General features: G+C 33.7%; 1 protein-coding gene across 1 annotated transcript; it reads right to left on the bottom strand.

Moving 5' to 3' along the window:
• Nucleotides 1–855: 855 nt before the first annotated feature.
• Nucleotides 856–24,989, bottom strand: LOC108292777. Its single transcript, XM_017513854.2, has 4 exons — nt 24,518–24,989; nt 23,629–23,636; nt 12,940–12,942; nt 856–884 (listed from the first exon to the last, which is right to left on the bottom strand). The coding sequence occupies exons 1-4, from the start codon at nt 24,928–24,930 to the stop codon at nt 856–858; spliced, it is 453 nt and encodes a 150-aa protein (XP_017369343.1). The 5' UTR covers nt 24,931–24,989.
• Nucleotides 24,990–25,276: the final 287 nt, after the last annotated feature.

Genomic DNA, 25,276 nt, shown 5'->3' with positions numbered 1-25,276 from the left:
CAATTCATAAGAATTGAGACAAAAATAATTTATATCAAGAGGAAGAGAATGAAAAACTGTTAATATATAAAATTATAGTGATTAACTTATTCACAGTTTTCTTAGATCTTCTATTCATTGCACATAGGATTTGTTTGAACAATTCTCAGAACTTGAGCTTATCAATACTAGCTTTGTGGATCTAAGAAGACACTAATGAGATGACATGCATCTGTTTGAGTTTGGTGTTTTGCCACCCATTACTTAGCTTTTAAAGAGAGGCTAAAGAGGGAAGACTACTTAACAGATATCACTGCAGCCGTGATTTGTGTCCTTCCTCCTGAGCACAGTTCAAATTGTCACAGGTTTCTTGAGACATTCCTAACAAAGTTTCTTTCTTCCTACATGTTCTGAGGTGTCTTAAGTTTTACACCTTAAAAAGCTGACAAAAATGCCTTCTTCCATAAGTAAATAAATGTTAGTTAACCATCATTTCACCGTGGAGACTAAAATTCAGTAACACCTAGAAATTCTGCTTGTTATCTTGACAAATTTGTTCCAGATATTTTCCTTTGATCAAACAGATATTAGAAACAATTTCATTTTTAACTCTCTTGTACAAAATACAGCCTTAGACGACAGCTATGTTAATATGGAAAGCTGGCTATGGAGTAAAAATGTTGAATTTAATGCTCACTTTAGCAATTTACTAGTTTCCTATTCCTAATCAAGTCAGTTAGTTTCTCTAAACCTGTTTACTTATCTGCAAATTTGGATGATAATATATAATAGCATTGTTACATTAGTAAATGAGATTGAGCATGTAAAAGTGCTTTGTACACTATAAATTACATGTTGGTGGTTAGCCATTATATGTCATTCCCCTCTTAAAATCTTGCCAGTTTCTTAACAAATAACTACATATCGTATAGATGAAAACAAAACAAAGTAAAATAAATAATAAATCAATAATAAATAGACTTATATCTGCCCACAAGATGATTATAGTTTGGGTGAGAAGATATGCAATATACACATACATGAGGAATTAGTAGGATTGAGTTTAAATAAAATAGTGAGCTCTTTATGTAAAATCTAGAGAGATTCATGTTAGGGGCATAGTTCTATTGCATAATTATTGCAATTATGCATAGTTGTAATTCAGAAACATTCTAGTAGATGATTACTCTTCAGCCAAGCCTTGAAGTTAGAGCAATATTTAAAATGGTGAAGGGAAAAGAGAGTATCACTCTGGATTGTAGATTGGAGGTAACAGAAATGTGGTTATAGTGGGGAGTGAAAATGAGAAAGACAGTGTAAGGAGAAGACGAAGAAAGTAATTTTGAGGGGAAAATGAGTCAATTTTGAAAAGGATGAGGGAGTTGGAAAATGAAAGACCAGTTGCAATGGACAGAAACTGTGAAGCTCAGAAGAAAAAGGAACAAGGAGGAAGATGACATAAGTAGAAGGAAGGAGAGCATCCTGAACAGTCTAGTTTAAGATATATTATTTTTCAGATGACTGAAAAATTCAAGTGGATATGTCTGCTCTCTTTAGACATAAAATTTGAACACTTTTTAGAAATCAAATAAAACAGAAGCCCAGATATAAAATGCACTGAATATACTTAATAAAACTCAACTATAAATAAGTTTGGGCAGTCTGGGTCAGTGTAAACTGCTACAGTGTGATTTATTACTGAAAAACTGTGTTTGGCCCCTTTGGGAAATGGACCACTGCCTTTCTTAATTATGTATCATGATTGTCATTGTGATTGAATCATTCTACAAAACATTCTTGAAGAATATTTAAGGTTTTCAAAATCCAAAGGTGTTTAAATCTAAGGGTGATTAGCTGAGTTACCTAAAATGTATCATTGTACTAGTCAACACTTTAAACCATGGGAATTATTAATATCTCATATGCTCAATAGCTTTTCTTTCTTTATAAATCAATATTATTCAAGACATGGGCCCTTTGTTATGTTCCATGCACTCTAATTAATACTAATTCCAAGGCTTTGCTCATGCTCTTTCCCACACTGGATAGAAGTCCCATAAACTTTCATAAGCAACATTTCTAAATCCAGAACAATTCTCAGTTATTCCTCTCCAAAATGATGATTAAGTGATTTTTGTCTTTTTACCAATTGTAGAGCACTTCACCTTTACTTTTATACTGCCCTTTATGGCGTCAGCTTCACTTACAGTACAAGTTCCTTAACCAAAGGAATGTGCTTTTCATATTTCTGACTATGTAGTGAATGAATCGTAACTTCTTTGGAGTCTCAAGCCTTTGGCAATGTGATTGGAGCTATAAGCTCATTCCCCAGAAAAACAATGCATATGCAAATATATGCACCACATTTTGTATATGATTTCGGAGAAAATATTCTGAAACACTTGAAGAAATATGGATGCCAGGATAAGAAATCCTGAGCTAGTTCTTAATAAACATTCCTGGACAAAGTAGGAGTACAATAAATGTTTGTCAATGCATCAACTATAGGTTCTCAAATAAGTTTTGATTTTTCTTAAAAAAAAAAACAGGCACTCTGAAGGAACTTGAATAAAAATTGATAATAGTCTAAAAGGGGGAAATAATACGGGTTTATGTGCATAGAAAAGCTTTGGCCTTAGGTATTAATCTAATTACAACTGTCTTTTTCTAGTAAAGATTTGTCACCAAGTACACATTTCTTATAGAGAAGCAGGTAGTAAATTTGTAAATGCAGGAAGCCTCAGAATACAAGATGCCTTAAAGAACCTTGTGCTTCAAAGTAAAAATAGAAGTGACAGTGAACAGGAGGAAGGAGGAGGATTTGCTGGAATGCAAATCGCACCCTTGGCTTCCTGATGAACCATGACTCAGAAGCTACCAAAGATATTAACCAATCAGCAGGTAGAGGTATGCTGAACTATAAAAAGTAAAGAGGAGTTCAGAAGGTGGCTGGAAGAAGTGATCTTTGAAGCACTCCTGAAAGTGAACAACTCCAACAAGATTAGTAAAGATAATTATAACTATCACAGAAATATTAATGGGACTTTCTGTATGTCCAGCATTATGCTAAAATCTTTTTGATTCTAAATATGTTGCTATGCATTTGACTATAATAAGGAACATTTAGGTGATGATTAATTTTAAATGATTGCATAAAATATCTTACAACTTTCAAAGTCAGCCGAGTGATATCATTGGGGATGTTTATGTCAGCCTATTTTTCTGTAAAATGAAATTAAATATAAAATATTGAAATGGGTCCATTCATTTACCAGGGTAATTGTACAGAAGAATTTCCAGAAGAGGAAATAAAGATGAGTTCTAAGAATTGAAATATGAGCAATCCATTTACAACAACTTCATACAATTATATGTGTAGTCATCTATAAACAAAGCCAATACCTACTATACCTAGTCCTCCAAAATCATAGATAAAAAAATATAAATTTCTTATGAAATGATTTAAAAATATTTTAAGATCTGTGGTTCTACAAATTTATATTTCTTATTACTACTACCAATGACACAAAATCTTAATTTTCTCATGTAATGAGTTTGATTACTAATTATAACTTTAAAATAGCTTAGTTTAAATTGTCTATCATAGTTTTTGGTGTACAAAACTTGAGCAGTACTCTTTAGGAATAACATTCAGTTAGTTGGTTTTAATTATTTAAATCTTAAAAATGTAAATCTGCCTTCCATAAGCCAAGAATATTATACTTGAGAAACACAATCCGGTTTTTAAAACAAGTATTAATAATCAATTTCTCCTAAGAAAGGGCTAGATACTGAAATTATATTTTAGTATTTCATGACCTACTTCATCCAATTAATAAATATTTATTGAATATTAACTTTATGAGATATAATTTGGGATAAAGATGATTAAGATATCCTCTTTACTTATGAGGAGCAATTCTTCTAATAGGGAAGATAATATACAAAAGCACTTACCTCACAGAAATCCTCCCTTATCCTGGTGGTTACATTCCAGCTCCCCTAGGGTATTCCTGAAATCATGGCTAGTACTAATCATTATACTATGTACTATGCATGGCTTTCTTTTTCCTTCTTCACTATTTTATGAATACATTTGTTCTTATCATGGCTCTTAATGATCTCAGCATATGATTCTTTTTTCTTTCCTTATTAACTCAAAAACTTTCACCTTGTCACTTAAAAGAAGCATTTTATGGCTTCTCTTTGGCATATCCTAATTGCCAACACCCCCACTCATATGCTTATGGGCCATTATTAAGTAAAATAAGGGTTACTGGAACACAAGCACTGTGATACCAATAGCCAATGTGACAACTGCCAGGACTACTAAGTGACTAACAGGTGGATAACACAGACAGCATGGAGATACTGGACAAAGAGATGAGTCATGTTCTGGGCAGGATGGAGTAGGATGGTGTGAGATTTCGTCACGCTGCTCAGAACAACTTGAATTTTCAAACTTATGAATAGTTTATTTCTAGAATTTTTCCATTTAACATTTTCAGACATAGTAATGGGTAACTAAAACCACAAAAAGTGAAATCGTGGGTAAGGGGGACTCCTGTAAAAGGTTGAAAGTGTAAGTATCATGGGCTAGCATTATTTCCTTAATCCCAAAGAAAAATATTCCTTCTAAAACTTCATACATGAACTGGTGTTCCATCCTACGCCGACTGGTGGGCTTCCAGTCTAATCTCATGCCTAAATATAGGTCATGAAAATGTGTTGAATGACTTAACCCCATACACCTTGTATCTGATTATTTCTTGTGGATTTTATTTAAGTATCCATTGTCTTTATTTGAACAACAAATAACAAATTATCACACACTTTTCTCCAAAAGCATTTTGTGGGTCTTTCTTAGCTGTTTGTATTATATCCTTCCTGAAAACAACCCAAGCTTTTCAAAACATTTCTAAACTGAATTTGAATGTCTTAATTCAAATGTGGCTGCAGGCTCATCTCAGAGCAAGCAATAGGTAAATACTTGCTGACCATGTATTAAAAACATCAGGAGTATGTACTGATTAAAACATACATCATCACAAGTATATGGTTATAAACATCTTTTAATTCTAAATTTGTTGCTATGTAGTTGACTATAATAAACAACATTTATGTGATGATTAATTTCAAAGAATTTCATATATTGTCTTACAACTGTTTAAATCAGCCTTCAGTACAGTAAGTATCATTGTGGATGTTGGTATCAATCTGTTTTTGTATAAACATCTTTTAATTCTAAATTTGTTACTATGTAGTTGACTATAATAAGCAACATTTATGTGATGATTAATTTCAAAGAATTTCATATATTGTCTTACAACTGTTTAAATCAGCCCTCATTACAGTAGGTATCATTGTGGATGTTGGTATCAATCTGTTTTTGTTCAAAATGAAATTAAATGTAAATATTGACAAGCAAAAGCATCTTGTCTCAAAATAACTTACTTGAAAAGTAATGCCACTCCAGGAATTTTGTGGGGGATAGCTTTTACAACCAATTGGACTCACTCTGTATTCATGAACCCTTAACAATGCTTCTCAGTCTTTGACAGTTTGAGTGCATTAGTAAGTCTTTCAATCATAGAAAAAAATAAAAAGATATTTTTTCTGCTGTTTTCCTAGATGCCTTGAAGTTAACCCAACTTTTATTTACTTGCCCCAAGATAACAAATTAGCTGGGAAAGTGGCTGAGGAAGCATGTATAACATGTTAAAAAAATTAGTGTTATAATAAGCTCTACCTCGTATGAGGGAAGGTAAACTCCATTTCTCATAAAAAATTGATAGGAATGTATTTCTGAGCTTTCCACTGCCCGTTTAATATGCATAAAACCTAGGAAATACGTAGAATAGATATGGAGCACTTTTGCTTCCATCAAAAACCAACAAAGTCCAAATTCTCTTCTTATTTCCCACCCTTGGCCCCATTCAATCTATTCCAGCAAGAACGCTTTATTCAAAATGATTCTTAAGAAAATCAAAGTTTGATGTGTTACTCATATGCTCAAAATGCTTTACTGGTTTCCCCTCTCATTCCAAATAAAACCAAAGTCGCCCCAAGGCCTTACACCATCTGGCTCTGTGTTACCTCTCTGTAAAAAGCTCTTAGTGCTTCCTCAGCCCACACCACGTGGCCCACGTGGACACCTCCCTTTCCTTGAAATCACCAGGCATGGCCTGACCTCTAATACTCGCTCAATTCCTCACCTCTTCCAGATTTATGCTGAAATGTGACTTTCAATGACAATTTTATTTAAAAATGTATTCTGTCTTCATATCCCCAAATTGGGGCACTCTTTACTCCCTTTTCTTGTTTTTATTTTTATTTTTTGATAGCATTCATGAAAATAAAGCTTATTAATAGCACCTCTCCTTCCTTCCTTCCTTCCTTCCTTTCTTCCTGCCTTCCTTCCCTCTTTCTTCTCATCCTTCCCTTCCTTCTTTCCTTCTTTTCTCCACTTATTTTTCTGCCCCCACTGAAGGATAAGTTATTTGTGGGTAAAGAACTCATTCAGTAAAGAACTTACTGAAACTAATGCTCAGAGATTTTTGAATTAATGAAGTAATAAATGATCTAGATCCTATTGGATTGAAATTCAAATCCCCTAACATTTAACAGATATGACCTTAAACAAATAGTATCATTTCACTGTGCCTCAATTTTCTTATTTCCAAAATAAGCATTACACTAGTTGAAACTTCACAGAGGTTTTGAAGTATTAAATGAGTAATATACAAAAACAGTTAACGCCAGCACCTGATATGTAATGAACACTCTAAACATATAAACTATTATTATTAAATTTACCAGATTTTATAAACATTGTTAAAACTTCATACTTCTTCAGACGTATTCCACATTTTTTCTTTTTGTTTTAAAATATTTTACATGTAGCTAACATATGCAAGCTTGTTCTTAACATATTTGCATTTTCAAATGCTTTAATATTCTTAAGCTTAACAATTACAGCCCCAAACCAAAGATATATTAAATATAATTATATAATTGTATTTATAATAATGTCTGAATGTATATAGAAATGCAAACATTAAAATTATAAGATTATGATATAGAGTATCAATTCTTAAGGAAAAATATTAAACAAACAAGATGTTATATAATATGTTAACACAAGGATACTCTGAAGTATGAAAAAAGTGGAACATTTATAAAAATCTTTAAACATGATCAAATACATAAAATCCTTTAATAAACCTCACGTGCGTTGTTACTGTCATCACAAATTTTTCTAGAAAGAAAACTAAAATCATCAAACTGAATTAGTGTACAGTTAAAGTAAAAAAATCAATTCAAATTAACATGTTTCACACAATTACTTAATGATGTATTAACCAAAAGCAATAGATAAAACTATTCCTAATATATAAAATATGTAACTATGCATTTAAAAATCACTGTAGTTTGTATAAAGTAAAATATAATCCAACATACATAAAATAATCTAACTCAAAATGTTTAGACCATTGCGAATGTCATGGAACACTGAGTTTAAATACGATGTTTGCAAATGCAATATTTCTGTTAGGGGCTTTTAATATTTCTGTTAGAGAATATAAAAGGTTAATAGCAATGGCTGACTGGAAGAAAATAATGTCTTAAAAAAGACGAATTTTTCCATTTATATATTATTAGATTATTTATTTTAAATAATTTTATGGAATATTTTTTATTTAAAAAACAAGCTAAAATATTTATTTTAAAACATTGCAGTTTACTAGCAATGAATCATACTTTTTCTAAAAATATCACTTCACATGTATAGTATTAAGTATATATATTGAACATCTTTAGAGAAATAACTTTTTCAGTAACAGAACTCCTCGGCACTTTGGATGCAATAGAGATTTATAATATATATGAAGAAATGGTTAAAAATAGAGAAAGAAGAAAAACTAGAGAAAAAGTAAAGGGAAAAAAGAAAGTCAAGAAAGATTATCTGTTTGAGAGATAGGTAACATGGACTCAAATAATCCACAACATTAGCTGGTCCCATTAAAAGGAATTGGAATATATTATTATATATCATCTCTTCACTCTTAATTGTCTGCCACAAAACGAGCATTTAAATTGCCTTATTTTATTTGAAACTTAACAGTGAGCTATCTTGTGATTTAATCTAGGGAAGCAAAGACTGAGAAAACAAAGAAAGTCATATTTCACCTTGGTAGAGTAGACTTGACTGCATCTAATTTCAGTTGATGAAAACTTATTACCAAAGCCACGCATTAAGTTATTACACTTATTCAAAAGAAATATGCAAATGAATGATAAACAAATGAAAAAAATCAAGAATGATGATACATTCAGCAATATCCACCAAAAATTTTTAAGTGCTTACTTAGTTAAGTGCCATGTGTTGCTAGGCCAGCACTGGGGATAAAATTGCAAACAATATAGAAACGGTTCCTGCAATCATAGAGTCCTTAAATTCAGTCTTATATTTTTGCATTATAGAAATAAATATTATTTTTTCACTGTTATAAGTTTATAATTTAATGTATTATTGTTTGAAGAAAATGTAGAAATACACACACATAATCTCAGAGATTTTTTGACACAATTATTCTCAGCTGACTAATCAAGTAATAAGAGACTTTAAAAAAATCATTTGAGTCTGTATTTTAATAACAATCTCCATTTTATCTTTATCTAGAAGATTTATTTTTCACTGTACTTTTTTAGATAGTTTCTGAAAATGTGTTTTCACACCCAGAGGATGTAAGATCACAGACTGTTCCCATTACAAAGAAAAGAAGCAAACAAGAAGAAAAAATTCTGTGATGCCCTGATTCTGAGAAAACATGTTATCAAAATAATTGAAAAAAAAAAAAAACCTCAAGGTTAAAATTTTAGCAATATATATTTAAAGCACTTGTCTGCATCCCACTTCAGATTTCCATCAACGAAATTTAGTCTCATCAGTACCCTCACCTATGAGATATGAATTTATAAATATATTTCCTCCTTAAAATCAGTTAAGTATTCAACATTTTCAAACTTAAAGTCTACTTAGGGTTTATTGAAATATTTTTGTTGCAATTATTTATTCATATCTCTCCACCACACAGTTTGCCAATTCTTGGCAGTTCTGGAGGAATTTCAGAAAGCAAATTATTTATACTACTATAATATGAAAAAACCCTCAGATATAAATAATAAAAATTTATTTTTATTTTTAAAAAGGCAGCCATATTACATTGCTGAATTTACAATTTTAGGGTCTGATGATAGTACATATATTCAAAGGTTGATTAAATTTGTATTCAGATTGGATCCAATCACTGTGGAAACTCAGCTTTCTATTTTAACCAAGCCTTCTCATCCTCTCAAATATACCAAACTACCATATTCTTTTCTGTTTCCTCCCCAATACAGAAAGCGTCATACTTCTTTAAAGACTAGGGGATAAAGAAAGCACACATTTAAAGTTCAGTCAGTCTCCTATGCATCTTTATCATCTTCCCATTTATTCAGCAAACGTTTCTGGAGCATCTATGATGTGTCAGGTGTTGTGTGTTTGACTGCATTGTGGCTGCTTCCATAGAGCATACATGGCCCCTGACCTCTTGCAATTGATGTTCTTATTGGCTTCTCATGGCATTTAATAAAGTCTAACAAATAAGTATATAATTCCAAATTGTGCAAGTGCTATTAAAAAATACAGGGTGCTATGGAAAATATAATGGGAAACAAAATTGTCATTGAGAGGTTAGAAATAGCCTCTCTGATTTAAGTTGATGCCTGAGGGATAAGTCAAGTTTAGCAAGAAAAAAAATCATCTTAACATTTCTGCTGTTAAAGATGAGCCCTAGAATAAGCTTCTCAAAGACAGCTGACATTCTTCTTCTTTTATCTCCTCTTTATCCTATCTTTTCCTTCCTCTGTCCTCTCCTCATCTCCTCTCCTCTTTTCTTCTTTTGAAAGACAAATTACCAAGTGAAGGTTACTTGGTTTCCCTAGACTGCATGAAGCTTCCTCTCTCCAAAGCATAAATGGCTAGTGATATAATCAAGTTTATCATTACAAACACAGTTAGAAAATGCCTGATTTTGTGCATGTTTTAGAAGTATTCCCCATCTAGGCTAAATATACTCATTTTCTTTTTATTCAACAAGGTTTGATAATGTCTATTATGTGTCAGATATTTCTCCAGTAAATGGGAATATAAAGAATAAGACATAATCTTTAAACCTAGTGAGTTCAAAACCAACGGGGGGGGGTGGTTATATGAACAATAATCCTAAAACAACATGACAAATGTAATGCTGGAAATATGCTGAGAGTATTACGTAAGCTTTGAACTACAGAGATGGGTTGGGAAAAATTTCCTTGAGAAACAGCCATAAAAAATAAATTAGAAATAAAGGGAGCAATATAAAATGGATGTAGTTAGAGATGATGGAAGTTGTTCATGGAGAGGGACAGTAGGGAAGTATTTAGGGGTGACAAGTACTGTGATGAGCCAGCAAAGGTAATTATAATGCATACATAGGTAATGAGAGACATTCCCTTTTGTTTATTTAATTTTGAGGAAGCTGCATGAGTATGTCAATCAGAAGAATAATCTGATCAGAGTTGTGTTCAGTGACTTAGGCGACTGTGAGGAAGATGGGCTGAAGAAAGTAGGACCCTAAGGTAGAAAAACCAGTTAGAAAAGGGTTTCTGTCTTTTTCTTACAATAATCAATGTGAGATTAGAGGACAAAATCAGCAATAGTTAGGAGGAAAAATTCAGTAGGATGGAGTTGACTGGATCATGACAGAAAATAGCTAAGTTGAAAATTATTTGTATAATAAATATAACTCTTTCACTAGAAAGTTTAAGCTTCCATGTATGGCCTAATAGACAAATAAGTCATTTTGGCCTTCTTATTGTAAACTGTAACTTGGTGTACAAATAAAATATTTCCTATAAGCACTTTAAAGGTATAAGCTTGTCATTTCTATGCAAATTGTTCAGACTGGTAAATTAGTATTTTTTTCATTGGATAAGATGCATAGAGCTCTTCTAATTAATGGAGAGGTAATTCACAGTTCATTGATTCATTGACTCAACAAATATTTATGGAACAACACATGTGTGTTGTTTTAGGTATTAGGAGAGCAGAAAATAAAAAATACAAAAATCTCTGTCACCATGGAATTTATATTCTAATAATCACAAGGAGGTGATAAATAAATAAATAAATTTAAAACCTGTATTCAAATAGTGATAAGTGCTAAGAAGAACAATGTTGGGGAAAAGGGAAGAGATATAAAAGTACTATAAGATTGGGCAGGAAAGACCACACAAAAATTGAGTAAACATACAAATGGTTTGAAGAAGTAATCAAAGGAGACTGCAGAGGAAGAGCATTCCAGCCAGTGAAAAGGGGAAGAACAAAGGATCTGAAGCAGAAATGTAATATAATGACTGATTATTATCTGTGAGGCTCTGGTCCATATGGATGAGGAAAACAGATCATGCCTGTTTTGTTGAAACTCCAAATCTGGTCGAAGGGAAGCCAAAGGCTTTATGTCCTGGGCTACTTACCTGTCTAATTTTCTTGCAGCAAAATGTCATGGTCAATTACAGAACTTCACATGTTAGCACTGAAAGGTGTCAATGAGATCATTTAGTAAAATTCCCACATTAAGAAGTTGGTGATGGATTGAGGGTTTGTATGTTATTTGTTTGTTTCTTAATTTGAACACAAAACTCTAAATACCTATGCCCAATCTTCATTGTCTATTTTTTTTCCATAGACTAGTTCTCCACTCATTATTTTAAAGGAAGAGAAGTAATCCCTTATTCCTTCTGTGTATTCTCTTCTGATCTACAAGAAAGTTTATCCACAACTAAAAAAGAAAGAAAGAAAGAAAGAAAAAATAAAAAAAGTGTAATGTATCAACCCCATGACAACCAAAAGAAAGCTTAAGCTTTTAGCTGAACTCTTTAAAAGGTAGCCAACTGACATGAATCTGCTTAAGAGTGGTCAATAACAGCATTGGTCCTAGATTGCTAGATTGTGGACTTTAAAATAATGCATTATAAATTCACACAAAATTACCTATATGTGAATATAGCAATAAGATTATAATTTGGGGGCCAGATGTAGTGGCTCATCCTGTAATCCCAGCACCTTGGAAGGCTAAATCAGGGAGATCTCTTCAGGCAGGAGTTCAAGACCAGCCTGGGCAACATAGTGAGACCTTGTCTCTACATAAAATACAAAAATTAGCCAGGTGTGGTGGTATGCACCTGCAGTCCCAATTACTCAGGAGGCTAGGGTGGGAGGATCATGCCCTTGCAATCCAACCTGAATGACAGACCCAGACTCTGTCTCAAAAAAAAAAAGAAAAAAAAAATAAAACTACAGGTTGTTATGTATTGTTAGACTGTAATATAAACTTAGTTGATCATGACCAGTAATTTTTTAATAAAATAGAAAAGGATAATTGAAAGTGCATAACAAGTAATATTTCATAGAACTTTTGCTAATATTGTATATAGATGTGTACTAAATTTGGATGTCAGTTAGAAAATATAGGCTTAGTGGATTTACTCATTGATGTGGTTTGGCTGTGTCCCCACCCAGATCTCATCTTGAATTGTAGTTCCCATAATTCCCACGTGTCATGGGAGGGAATTGAATCATAGGGGAAGGTTTTTCCCATGCTGTTCTCGTGATAAATAAGTCTTGCAGGATCTGGTGGTTTTATAAAGGGGAGTTCCCCTGTGCATGCTCTCTCTTTACCTCCCCTGTACATGCTTTCTCTTTGCCTGCCCTTCCTTCATCTTTGATATGATTGTGAGGCCTCTGCACCCATGTGGAACTGTGAATCCATTAAACCTCTCCTTTGTAAGTTTCTCAGTGCTGGGTATGTCTTTTTTAGCAGACTGAGAACAGACTAATATACTCCTTCAATAAATATTTTATAAAATATTCACTCCCTAAGATCGGTCAGGCACTGAAGAGTCAGAGATGATAAAATTGTCATTGCAAAATTCTGAAAAACTGGCATTTAGTAGAGGAACCAGATGCATTTAAAAAATCAAAATATACTATATATACATGTGTATGATATATGTAGTATAACATAAAATATTTAGAATACAAAAGAGCCTTATAGAGCAGAGTAGTTTAGCAAAGAAAACTCCATTTTCAAAACACGTTATTATCAGAATATAATGCCTATAGAGAGCATTAGGAGAAAAAAAAGGGGGACATTTAAGATTGATGCTTTAATTATTACTTCATTACTGTGTAGCAGATTGAGTGGTATTGCAGTCTCACAAAAGTTAATATGCCTTTGTAAGCAACTGGTTTGCTATCATATAGCAACTTGGCTAGACTTAAGTTATTGAGTTCTTGAAACCAGGATATGAGACTAGATAGAGGAAAAATAATTTCCGGTTAATGCTATAAGATCTGTGTTGTCTAAGTGATAATCGACACAAAATGATTTGTTTCATTATGTTTTGAATGTTTATTTACTTTTGTTTCAAAATCTAAATTAGAGTTTTGTAGGATGTAATCAAAAATATACTCAAAAGGAAATTAGATTGAAAAATGTCATGACTGTGATAAAAAGTTAAGGTGTTCACTTAAATTTTTAGGCGTCATAAAACTGGAGTTAAGCCATGTATTTAATTTCTTTAGAAATGAGGGGAAAGGGAAAGAATTATTAAGATTTAAGAAAAAAAACATACACAGAAAGTGTCTAAAAAATATACAGAACAAAAGAAGAGCAGTAACTCTTCTGAAGATAAAACTGGAGGATAAAAATATATGTCTATGAGACACCTGAGAATACACTTTAAAAGTCAAAGTAAAAATAGTGTATATTCCATGATTGTCACCATAAAAAATGTAAGCATATGAACACAGACCAAAAACATATAACACAGAAATGAGACAGCCTATATTTAGAGCATGGTGAGATTATACATGATTATACTGTTTTGAAATTTCTTAATCATGTTTGCAGATTATTTTTAATTAAAATATTAAGGCAGGGTAAACACATAAAACCAGCATCTTTATACCTAAGTAGACCAAACTCATTCCCACTGTAGAGCTTCTGCACTGGTTGCTTCATTTGACCTCGTGCTTTCCCCTGATTGATAGTTACAGGGCTGGCTCCTTTTTCTTTTCAGGTTCAACTTTTGGTTGACCACATTCCCACTATTGCTCTGTTTTATTAGCTTATTTTATGATTTTATAGTATTTATTATATAACTACCAACAAAACTATGTTTCTAATGGTCTGTCTTCTTCCTTAGAATATAACCTCCTACATGCAGAGAACCTGTCTGTTATTTTTACTTCTGTATCCCCAGCATCCAAATGGTGCCTGGCATATAATAGGTACATCATCATACTTACTGAAGCAATACATTATTACCAAATATTTCCTCTTCAATTGGGGTATAGCAAATATAAAAATGTATAACATATTTGTACAAATTGATAATGTTTAATCTGTAGCATACATAGGTTAAAATTTTATAAACTCCTTGAAACAACTTTCCTTCCTTACGAAACTAATAAAAGTTTGAAATTCTCATTTATACACAAGTGTCTCTGCAATTTGCTGTTCTTAGCTCTACTAAGCTGAATTTCTTAAAGTCCTGTAAAGGACTTCCCTCTTATCTTTTCAATGAGATGAATGAAGATGATCTACCCTTATGTATTAAAAAGAGACGACACCATAGAGAGTAAGGCAAGGACAAAACTAGAATTAAATAACTCAGACCATAGCCTCTGGTGGATAGACTTTTCACACTGGTATAATTATACCAGTTGTTAAATTATTGACTACTAGTGGTACAGTGGTGGGAGGGAGAATAGGCTTGGTTTTGACCACATGGCTTGAGTCCCCATTTCCACCTATGACTGAAGCCAGAATATTCCTGAACTTCATGGTCACATGAGCTCCAAAATTCTTCTTCTTGCTTAAGCGATTCTGAGTCAGGTGGCATTTTTAAAAGTGAAAGAATTTCTGAAAATTTTAAAACAAAAAGACAAAGAGAGAGAGCAAAGGTGGTCAGATCCACCATACAGAAACAGGGTACCAGACATTTGCAAACATTATTGCATTTTCATTCCTGGCAGGGTGGGGGGGGTAACTTCAGCAGTGAAATATCTTATTGAAGTTCATCATTCCAGAGTTGGCTATCTGAACCCAGCTCTCTAAGTTTCATACTTTTATTTTATTGCCATCATGATCATATTGACCTAAACTATAAAGTGGATCAATTTGCCTTTCACTCTTTAATCTCTTTTGGTTACTTCTACCTCTTTGCCACTATCTGTTCCTCTTCTTCTGCAATTTATGAATTTATTGATGGTGTGACTACTTGTGATTGTCCCTGTAAATAGGTAGTTTAGGTTTGATTCTACATCTTACTACATAATGTGACCCTGGGAAAGTTACTCAAATATTATTTTTCCACAACTTTCTCACTTCAAAATTATGAACAAATTAGCACAAATCCCAAGAAGTTATTGAGAATATTAAATGGGGTGAAGCACTGAAGGTACATAGAAAAGTGCCTGACATAGTTTAAGAAACAATATCATTACGTGTATTCATTCAAATATTTCCATTAATACCTATCCTATGTTTCATATAATTTTGTATTCTTTCTATAGGCCCTTCCCAACTAAAATTCCGGTTTTCTTAAATCAGTTTAGCTACAAACACACAAAATTCATTCATATTGCAATGGTATGGCTATTAGCTATTGCTCCAAAATGTGTCCTTAACACAAAGAATTGCCAACTGATAGATCTCATGTTTGAATTGAATAATAATTGTGGGATGGATATGTTCACTTAGAGCAGAATGTTTAACCATACCACCTTGGAATAAAAGATAAAAAGCATCAATAGATTCAACAACTTCCATTAATGTTATTTGAAGGAACAGCAAGAAGATGTGTATGAGTATCAGTGAGGAGAATAATGGGAGATACGGCCAGAAAGCTAGTGATAAAGCTATAGTGCTTATTATTCCAATCACTTTTCATTGCACCCTAAGTGGTGGCTTGGAACTACAAAGTTTACAAATAAGAAAACAAATAAGATGATATATCTGACATCACAGTGATATAGCAGTGACTAAAGGCAAATTTAGCTTAGTGACTTAGGCTTAGTGTCTTTTCTTGGTAGATGACAAAAATGCCCCTTGAATAATTTTAAAACACAAACTCAATTTATTTTGCAATTAGAGTCATAGAAGAAATGAAAGTATATCAAATCTTTCTTAATTTTTCAATGAGATAAATAAAGGCTGTGTATCCTATACTCAATAATGATGTTAGATAAGCAAAGACAAGTTAGTTCTGACATATTAGGAGAAATACAAAGCATACTTTTCCCCTCTTTATTAAGTGCTGAGATGGTAAGTTCCAATAGACAAAAAATACAAGAGGTTTTCTAAATGTGTAATTGCAGGCAAGTAACAACATTGAGTCTCCTTTATTTCATCTGTAAGACAGAAAACCTCTTTATTATCAAGAACAAATAAGTCAATAAAATAAATAAATTAAATAAACAAAAATACAGTGCTGCACACCTGTCATGAAAACAATAACTTATTACCATTGCAATGGCAAAATAGGAAATAAAGAAAAACATGCCAAATAGTATGTGCCACTTTTTTGGACTCTAAAACATGATTATTCTGTCTCTCTGCAAACAGTTATGGTTTAGAAATTATCGGCAAGCCAGCCTTTACATGCAAAAATTTAAAAACATTCAAATCATGACACATTCCACTTAAGTATGCCAATTACATAAATTAAAAGGCTGCTCCTTTGCTTATCTATATGTATATTTTGTGAAGATAACCTAAAATGTATATAAACTAAAAATTACATTTCTTGGTTGTTGACATAAAATAAATCCAGCTAGTGAAGATTACTATGGGTCAACAGTACCAAATCTTCATTTAGTGATTCTATGGGAAAATATTACATTAAGATATGAAGAAAGAAAGGAAAGGTAAAAGAATGAAGAAAATAAGGAGGAAGGGCAGAGTAGGAAGGAAAGATATGAGAAAGGAATAAAATGTGCAGAAAGGAAGGGAACACAAAGGAATTCCTCTATCATTCTTACAGCCTGAGAACTGAACAAATCTTTTCTGTTCAGGCTGTAAGTTGTAATAGGCTTCAATGCATACAGGTCTAAAAGTCCAGAAATCAAGAGAAATAAAACTTTTGCTATGTGTTCAATGTATAGATGATGAAACAGATTCTCAAAGGCCTAACAGAATTTATCTCATACGCTTTTGCCTGAAGGAGTCAGCTCTCCCCTGTCATCAATATTCATTCTCCGTTGTCTAGGAGTGGTTCAGAAAGTATCTATGATTCTCCAGGAAAAAACGTCATTGGAAATTTGCATATCAGGTACTTCTTAACAAAACAATTTAAAAGCAAGGCAGTTTTGTCAATTTAAGGCTATGTTGGCTTTCTATAGAAATGTCACTTTTTGAATTCTCAGGCTCAGATGTAGCTCAAGGTGAATGCTTGGCTTTTTAAATTTAACGTTATTATTTAATAAAACCACTAAAAATAGGCACATTATTTGTAATGTCATGTTGTTAACTAAGCTTTTAACATAAGAATTTCCTGTACACAGACAGATAAAACCCTAGTACTTTCAGGCATAGAATGATCTGGTTTATATATATTTAATTATAAAAACCTGTGGCCTCGGATTTTGAACATTGTTTAAAATAGAAGGGTGATGTTATGCTATTTATAGAAGAGGTCTCGGTGCTCTAGAAATATTCTCTAATGCCCAAAGGTTCACTTTATTCATTCTTCAAATCTGATGAAAATGCTAGGGATTAGGCAGAAAGCCAGCCTTGTAAACTAGGATCTGGCAGACACGCCAAGTCAGAAGCAGATTTCAGTGCTTTGCTTCCTTGTCATTTTCCTGAGAAACTGTGTCAACTTTTCTTCCTAATAATCTTGATAACTCAAAACCAGATTGTGAGAGCTCAACTATTCCTTAATAAACTGTTATAGCACTTGTCCTTGCTTCAAAGGCCATTAAGTCATCTGTCTAAAAGCTTTCTAGACAATTTTCCCTAATAAATAAGCAGGTAGGCAGTTTCCATATTTCGTAGGAGGAAAGCAAGGACCGTGCTGTTTGTATGGAATGGGATATTGGAGACCAGTATATTATGAGGGAAAAAGACACTCAGTTAGTTCTTTCTCCTTCTCAAAGAGAGAGCAGACAATTCTAAATTGATGCTTTAGTGAGTGTTGCCCGCTGCTGTGGTGTTACCTTGTTGTTTACACTTCCAGAAACTCTCACATACAATTGTGTCTGAAAATACATTACTAATAATCCATCCTAAAAGCAAACTAGAGTGTAATGTTTCAGAACAATATCTAGAGATTTTGTAGGAAAACAAATTGTCAATTATCCTGGATAATGACCATGAAGTATGTGCTTGTTTAAGGGTCTCCATAAGCAAGACGTAGATGGATTTGAAAGCATGATTTGAAACTCTTTTGAAAAAAATCCTTTCAGCTTTATCCTCAGGTGTTAAGTTAAAAAAAAATACTATACTGACTCATGGTTTAACAGCCTTATCTTTTGCTTGGATCACTTGTAAGTAAACAAAAGAAATTCCGAGAGAGAAAAGGTATTTCATAAATTATCCTAAAATTATATGATTCAGTATGGTATTTTGAAAGTGTTCACATAATTCTGCTACAGCTCTGCATGTTTTGACTGAGTATTCATGTCCTTTTGCCTTCATGTTGATGAAAAAAAATGTCAAGGAATCTCAAAGCTGAAATCAGTCAATCCAAGTGCCTGCTTCCTACCCACAGAAGGCATGGAGTGACACGCAAGGAGGCTGGCCCGGAGGAAATGAGCCTCAAGTAAAACAACAGACTGTTCCTCAGAGGCCACACCACAAACACTTTCACCAGAGTTTTCAGGTGGGTTTGTCTGCTTTCCTTTCTATTCCCAAGGGACTGAAATGATGGCTGCTGTCACAGAGCATGATGGAAGAGGACAGGAGACAGTGCTTCTCATGTAAGCAATTGCAGAATAAGAATGTTTATATTTCAAACTCTTCAAATGTGTTTGTATTTGAGTGCATATGTGCGTTTTATCTTTGATTTTAGTTAAACGGTTTCAAAAGAAAAAGAAAGCATTTTTGTATCACAGGAAATAAGACACAATTACTTTTACTTATATAATACCCTTTGGGCAAAAAAAAATATTGGAACTCTAAGCACTTTAAAATTATTAACAAAGCTACATTTTACAAGTAGAGAAACAAGTTCTTTGAGCTAAGGTATGACCAAGTTTCAGTACCATACCTGAATTTAATTAAGTGGATATTTCAATCAGAAATTAATTTCTAATTGAGGCACTTAGCTAAATGTCTTGTGTACAGTATTTATGGTTGCTGTGGCATTGTTGTAAGCTAGTATCTGTGATGAAATGTCATCCAACAAGGCTGTTATGAACTCTTGGAAATCATATCTTAACCAAATAGTTTCACCAGATTCTTACCCTAGTTTATAGCCCAATCCCATTCTACATGGAAATTCCCCAGCTCTCGGTTTGTACAAACAGCTAAGAAATAGGAGGCATGTTTTTTATCTTCATCTGCTTTATGATTTTCTAGAGCTCCTCTTTAACAAAATGCCTTTCTATGTGCATAAGTAATATGTTAAACATACTGTATGTGAGACATTTATGGGAGTAACCACTATGCTTTCTTTATATCTTCATAATAGCAGTAACCAAAAAAGATAAACTTTGACCTTTCATTTGCACCATTGATAAAGTATGGAAATTAGCAATTAGAAATTAGAACTTGAGGTTTAAATAAATATAAAAATTAGAGCAATTATAGAAACAATTCTTTAAAATATCTGTTCTGCATTTGTAAAAGATATGTTAGAAAATTCATTTATAACACTACTATAAATGTGTTATTTTACTTTAATGTAGGTTTTAATTTCTTTTGAAACTCTCTTAAATATTGTTTTTTAAAAAACAATGTAATGTAGATGCCATTTTAGAAGGAAGATTCTTTGCAATAGAATCTCTAATATTATATTTAAAATTGCAGAAATAGTATCTCTAGTGTTTACCATTTCTACAACATAGCAATATATTTATTGTCCACTTTAAAGGAAAGTTTTCCTTTTTTAATAAAACAATAGTAAATTATATTGATATAGACAGAAAATGATGGCATGCTCTCTTACTTGTAACAGTTAGCATACATTGGCATTAAAATTTTAAATAAGTTTATTTACTGTTGCTAATACATATGAATTGAGTAATGTTCATATGCCCAGCTACCACAGTTTATCTTATAGTACACATAAAACTAGCTCCTCTTAAAAAGACGAAGAAGATTTAAAAAAAAAGCTTTTTTTTTTTTTTGAAATGTTATATTTCTGCTTAAGAAAATGGATCCACTTAGTGGAGTAGTTTAAATCAAATTTGCAACAAGATTATGGAAAAGTATTGATCATTTTTTTGAGGAATTGAATGAAAACATACCAATCCACATTCTCCCACTCAATTCAATGATAATCATGCCATTCAATTACATAAATATTTAAGAACGTTTACCTTAATGCAAATATTGAAAGAAACATCTACCAAAAGCCTTAGACAGATGGAATTTTTATCAGCCATCATATTCATATCAAAACCATGTAAAAATATGATTTCAACTTGTTACCTGTATAAAGAAGTGCATCATCTTGTACTGAGAGTTTTTTCAATCATGACACATATAAAAATCACTTCTGCCCAAAGCCATAACACCCCAGTTTAAAATAAAAAATCTAGGTCTCCATTAATATATTATCTCTGAGTATTTCCAGAATTTCAACCAAAGAACCTCTAAAAGCATTCCCAAGACACCATCACCTTTCTGTAAATGGTACTTTGTACATGAATGCCCCCTAGTTTCAGCAAATTATATTCTACTGTCCATGAATTTCTAATCCTTTTTGAAAAAGTTACACAATTTTAGAATATATATATATATATATATATACACACACACACAAACATATGCAAACATATATGTGTACATATCCTTAAATCCTAACTGAAATTATTATTTAGATTGCCAAATATTTTGTCTCTGTTTAAATGGCTTTGGTCATTTTAAATGAAAAAAAAAATTCAGTTAAAATCAGGCACATCAAGTATTAAACTTTTGGTACAGATATATTCATGACAAATAAATTACTTGAAAATTTAAAAATATTACAACTACATAAGATATTTAATTTTTAAAAAATATTATATTTTCAGCAGAATGCATGCAAGACCCATACCTACATTATACAGTGGCAGAAAGTCTAACTTTGGTATGGGTTTTTTGTAATAGTAGACAAAGATTTGTTCCATTATATAATCAAACTGTTTTACTGTTTTGTTCTCCCCAAATTATTTAATTATTACCATTAGGAAAACAAATAATTATGTTTCAATTTGGAATTAATGATACCTCTTCTTGGCTGTTGCATAAACTGGAAATCATAAAAACTGTATTTCAGGCTCATATAATTGTCTGCATTAAGTGTGTGTTCTTTAAGATTAGATGGCTCTAAAAATCCATTTTGGGAATTTACTAAAAATCATTTTAATATACTGACATCAAAGTGATGAACTGAAATTATGTCAATGGTGTTATTAGGCTAAGGGGAAGTTCAAATTAACTTTCAGATTTCCAACACATTCTATATTTTATTTTATTAATCTTCCAGCTCATCTAGCATATAATTAATACAAGCATATAATTAATACTATTTTTTAGTTTTATTTTCAGTCTAATATGCAAATCATAGGAATACATTGTTATTCATTTTCATATTTCTTGATTAGAACTATCTGATAATAGATGGAATAACTAATATTCTCCATTGTGAAATGAAGTTCAAAACTACTCAGCAACAGCTCTCAATCATGTGGTTATTTTTGTGAAATTAGGATTTTCCCTATATATTAGCAGTCTTCAGTTCTGACAAAAATACCTTATGACATAATTATCATATTTACTCTGAAACATTAATGAGATTTACTAAAGTATCCTGTCAAAGGGAGAAAAAATAAAGATTGTATGAAATTGTGACATCAGACTATTCTGTGGGATAACAGAGTAATGATTTTCTATAATAAATCATTTAAGGTCTCTCTGCAATCCACTCACTATACACTGGAATTAGTTCTGATTTCCAATATATAGACATTTAATTTTTCGGAAGTATGTGAAAAACTAGTCATATCCATCTTTTTACATATTATTTCTGTAATTAACATTTGCAAAGAGTCATGAAAATAAATGTCACGAACCAAGCCTAAACTTTCACATTTTCCTAACACAGTGGAGAAATGAGACAACAAAATCTTAGTTTTCTCACATGGAGGCAGCTGGCTTCCTTTTTGTACATCTTTTCATGTCTAAACTTGTTAATTCAGTTGTACATACACATGAGGTAATTAAGTGATTATTATCCCTTTGTCCTTGTAACCAAAAGGTGGTACCTCCAAAAATCAGTTAGCATTCAACAGAGGCACTATGTTTTTTTTTAAAAAAAGTAATTTAAATGTCAAATCCCTAGAAAGAAAATCTTTTTTTTGTGACTTGGTAATTCTGCTTAGGTAGGAGAGATCATTATCTCAAACGGAAAATGGTTTTGAAAATAGTACACATTATACTCATGGAAAATGAATCCAGCTTTTTCTAAGTTAGTGTGTAAACTTACATATTAAAGATACTGGTGAAAAAATACTTTCTGAGTTATAAAATAAGTGTGGAAGGTCAGAGTTAAGATAGAAGATTCCCTTTTCTTATATCAAGTGGACATCTAGAAGAAAAAAAAGTAAGACTCTGTATTTCCCCTGATAAATAGAAAGAAGTGGTTTGTATACTAACATCTGCTGATTTTTCTGTGTTCAGGTAAGATTCATTTGGAATGCTTTCCTATTACACCCAATGAGGCACTTCTCTATACCTCCTTCCATCTGACAGTCCTATCGCTTAGCTGTTCCTGATAAATAATAGGAAAACAAAGCTTATATCTCCAATGATGGAATTAGAGACTGCTGAAGCTGGTGTAAAGGCTCTGTCCAACAAGTACCATTTACTTGACCTATTATGCAGGCAGCTAGGGACATGTTGCTGTTTTGATATATTTTTCCTTCTTTTAACGAGATGTTACAAAAATGTTTTCCCCTTCGAGATTTTTAAAATTTAGGCTATCTTTCTAGCATTACTTTTTAAACTTTGTTCCAGTACAGAGGTTCTTGTCCAACTGACCCTCCATATGCCTTCCAAAGGGAGTGTTGAAATTGTATAAACATCATGTTTACATCCATTAAATATTCTCCTATTAAAAGAAAATAAAGCCAGACATAAGTTTGGTATCCAGACAATAAAATGTAAATAGATAGTAGAAAGGAAGAATAAAGTGAAAATTCGTACACAAGTGTAGCTTCCACACAAAAGTTAAACAGTTGCTTTATTTCACCAAAGGGTTAATACTGGAGAAAGTGAATATCAACGTGTACACAAAGCTAACTAGAAGATTAGCTTTCTCAAAGTAGAAATCTAAGCCTCCCTATAAAACTGTTGTCCCTTGCAAATGTTTTGAAACTTTACATTTTTGATCCCCCAACAACAGGCCATACCAAGGAACCTCAGGAGAGTAATAATTTATTTTTCTTACTCAAGGAGCCTTTCAAAGTTCAGATGTTAACACTGATGTGCAATACCAAATTGTCAGCCCCACAGGACAGATGGAAACAGGAAAAGTCAGATGCTTGGCACTCAAAAGCAACAGCAATTAAGCAGTTGAAAGTGGGTTGGATTGTCGGTTTATTTTTGTTCCATTTGAACGAATCAAGTGAGAGACATAGCCTCTTGCAAGGAGGAAATCAAGTCAAACTTGACGCTTCCTCTCCCTGACAGCCCAAGCTGGATGGCTCGTCTACACCCCTTATTCAGTTTAATTGCTTTCTGTGCTCTGATTTTCGCAGAGGTTGTATTCTACTTTGTTTAGGCTCCCTGTCCCTCTCCCCAACAGAAAGAAATCTTTCTCTTTTCTTCACTCCCCTCTTTCCTGTAAGAAAGACAATCCTCTCCAGGAGGAGAAAGAAACCCTGTGCCTGCTTAGGGTGGGAGGTGGGCGAGGGGGGAGGTAGGGGAAAGAAAGAGAGAAGATTGAGATTGGGGGTGGGGGACGGAGGAGAGAGAACAAGAGAAGGAAAGAGGAAGCAAGAAGATGGGGGATGCCCAACATCAACTCCAGGCTCTAAATCACGGGCGCTGTGCAAAGTGCTTTTCCAGGAGATGCACATGTAGTCTCATATTTCTCACAATAGGCCACCCGGGGATCCCTCCCTAGGTCTCAGACTCCCACCACTAAAACCCAAGTGTATCGAAAGGAAAATCTTTGGGATGGATTCGAGCAGATAGGCACCGCCGAGGTGGCCGCGCCGCTAGTCCCGCTTCCTTACCTGGAGGGCGGACCGGGAGGTGGTGCCGGGTCTCGGTCCGCAGTGCTCTCCCCGCGTGGACCGGCGCGAGGCACACGCGTACTCTCGCTGCCTCCGCTCTTGGAGGGGCAGCCTGCAACACAAAAGGGGTGTGTGGGTGTGGGTGTGTGGGAGGTTTTCCAGGGCCACCAGCTGGTCCCAGCTGGCCGCCCCCACCCTTCACACACCCCTTCGGGGCGCCGAGCCCCTTCTCGGCTGAGCACCACCCTGGGGTCTTGCCCGGGGTGCAGCCTCAAGTTGCCGCTGCTAACTGCTGCTGCCGCTGCCGCTGCTGCAGGAGGAGGTGGAAAGACACTGGGGGCAGTACTCGGTCTAGAGCATCCCCACACTGCAGCTTCTCCAGGAATCCCTCCAGTGAGGAGGCGGCCGCCCATCACCTCCCAGCCCCAGCATCCTGATTGGCTCCACCTCGGGTACGCTGCGCCAAGGAGCCAATCCCAGCGCACTAATAATAGGTGGATCCGCTCAGCCAGCGTCGCCCATCTCAGTTCTGTTAGTGTCTCTCCATCCCCACAGCGGACAGGGACTTAGGAAAGCGGGTGGAGGCGGGTTGAGGGAGGGGGCGAAGTAAGAGGGGAACCGATCCCAAGGAGACACAATCAAGGGCATCTGGTAAAACGTCTGGGTAGACTCAGGAATGCCCCACAACCTGCTCAGCATGCCATATGCACAGGAGAAAGAGAGCATAATACAAAGCTTTTTTTTTTTTTTTTTTTTTTT

This window comes from Cebus imitator, unplaced genomic scaffold (genome assembly GCF_001604975.1).
Source record: "Cebus imitator isolate Cc_AM_T3 unplaced genomic scaffold, Cebus_imitator-1.0 Scaffold507, whole genome shotgun sequence".
NCBI lineage: Eukaryota > Metazoa > Chordata > Mammalia > Primates > Cebidae > Cebus > Cebus imitator.
This window is presented reverse-complemented; position numbering and strand designations above follow the sequence as displayed.

What these genes read in the sequence shown, in the direction of transcription:
- LOC108292777 (XM_017513854.2), bottom strand. Translation starts at nt 24,930, where the DNA reads ATGGGCGGCCGCCTCCTCACTGGAGGGATTCCTGGAGAAGCTGCAGTG.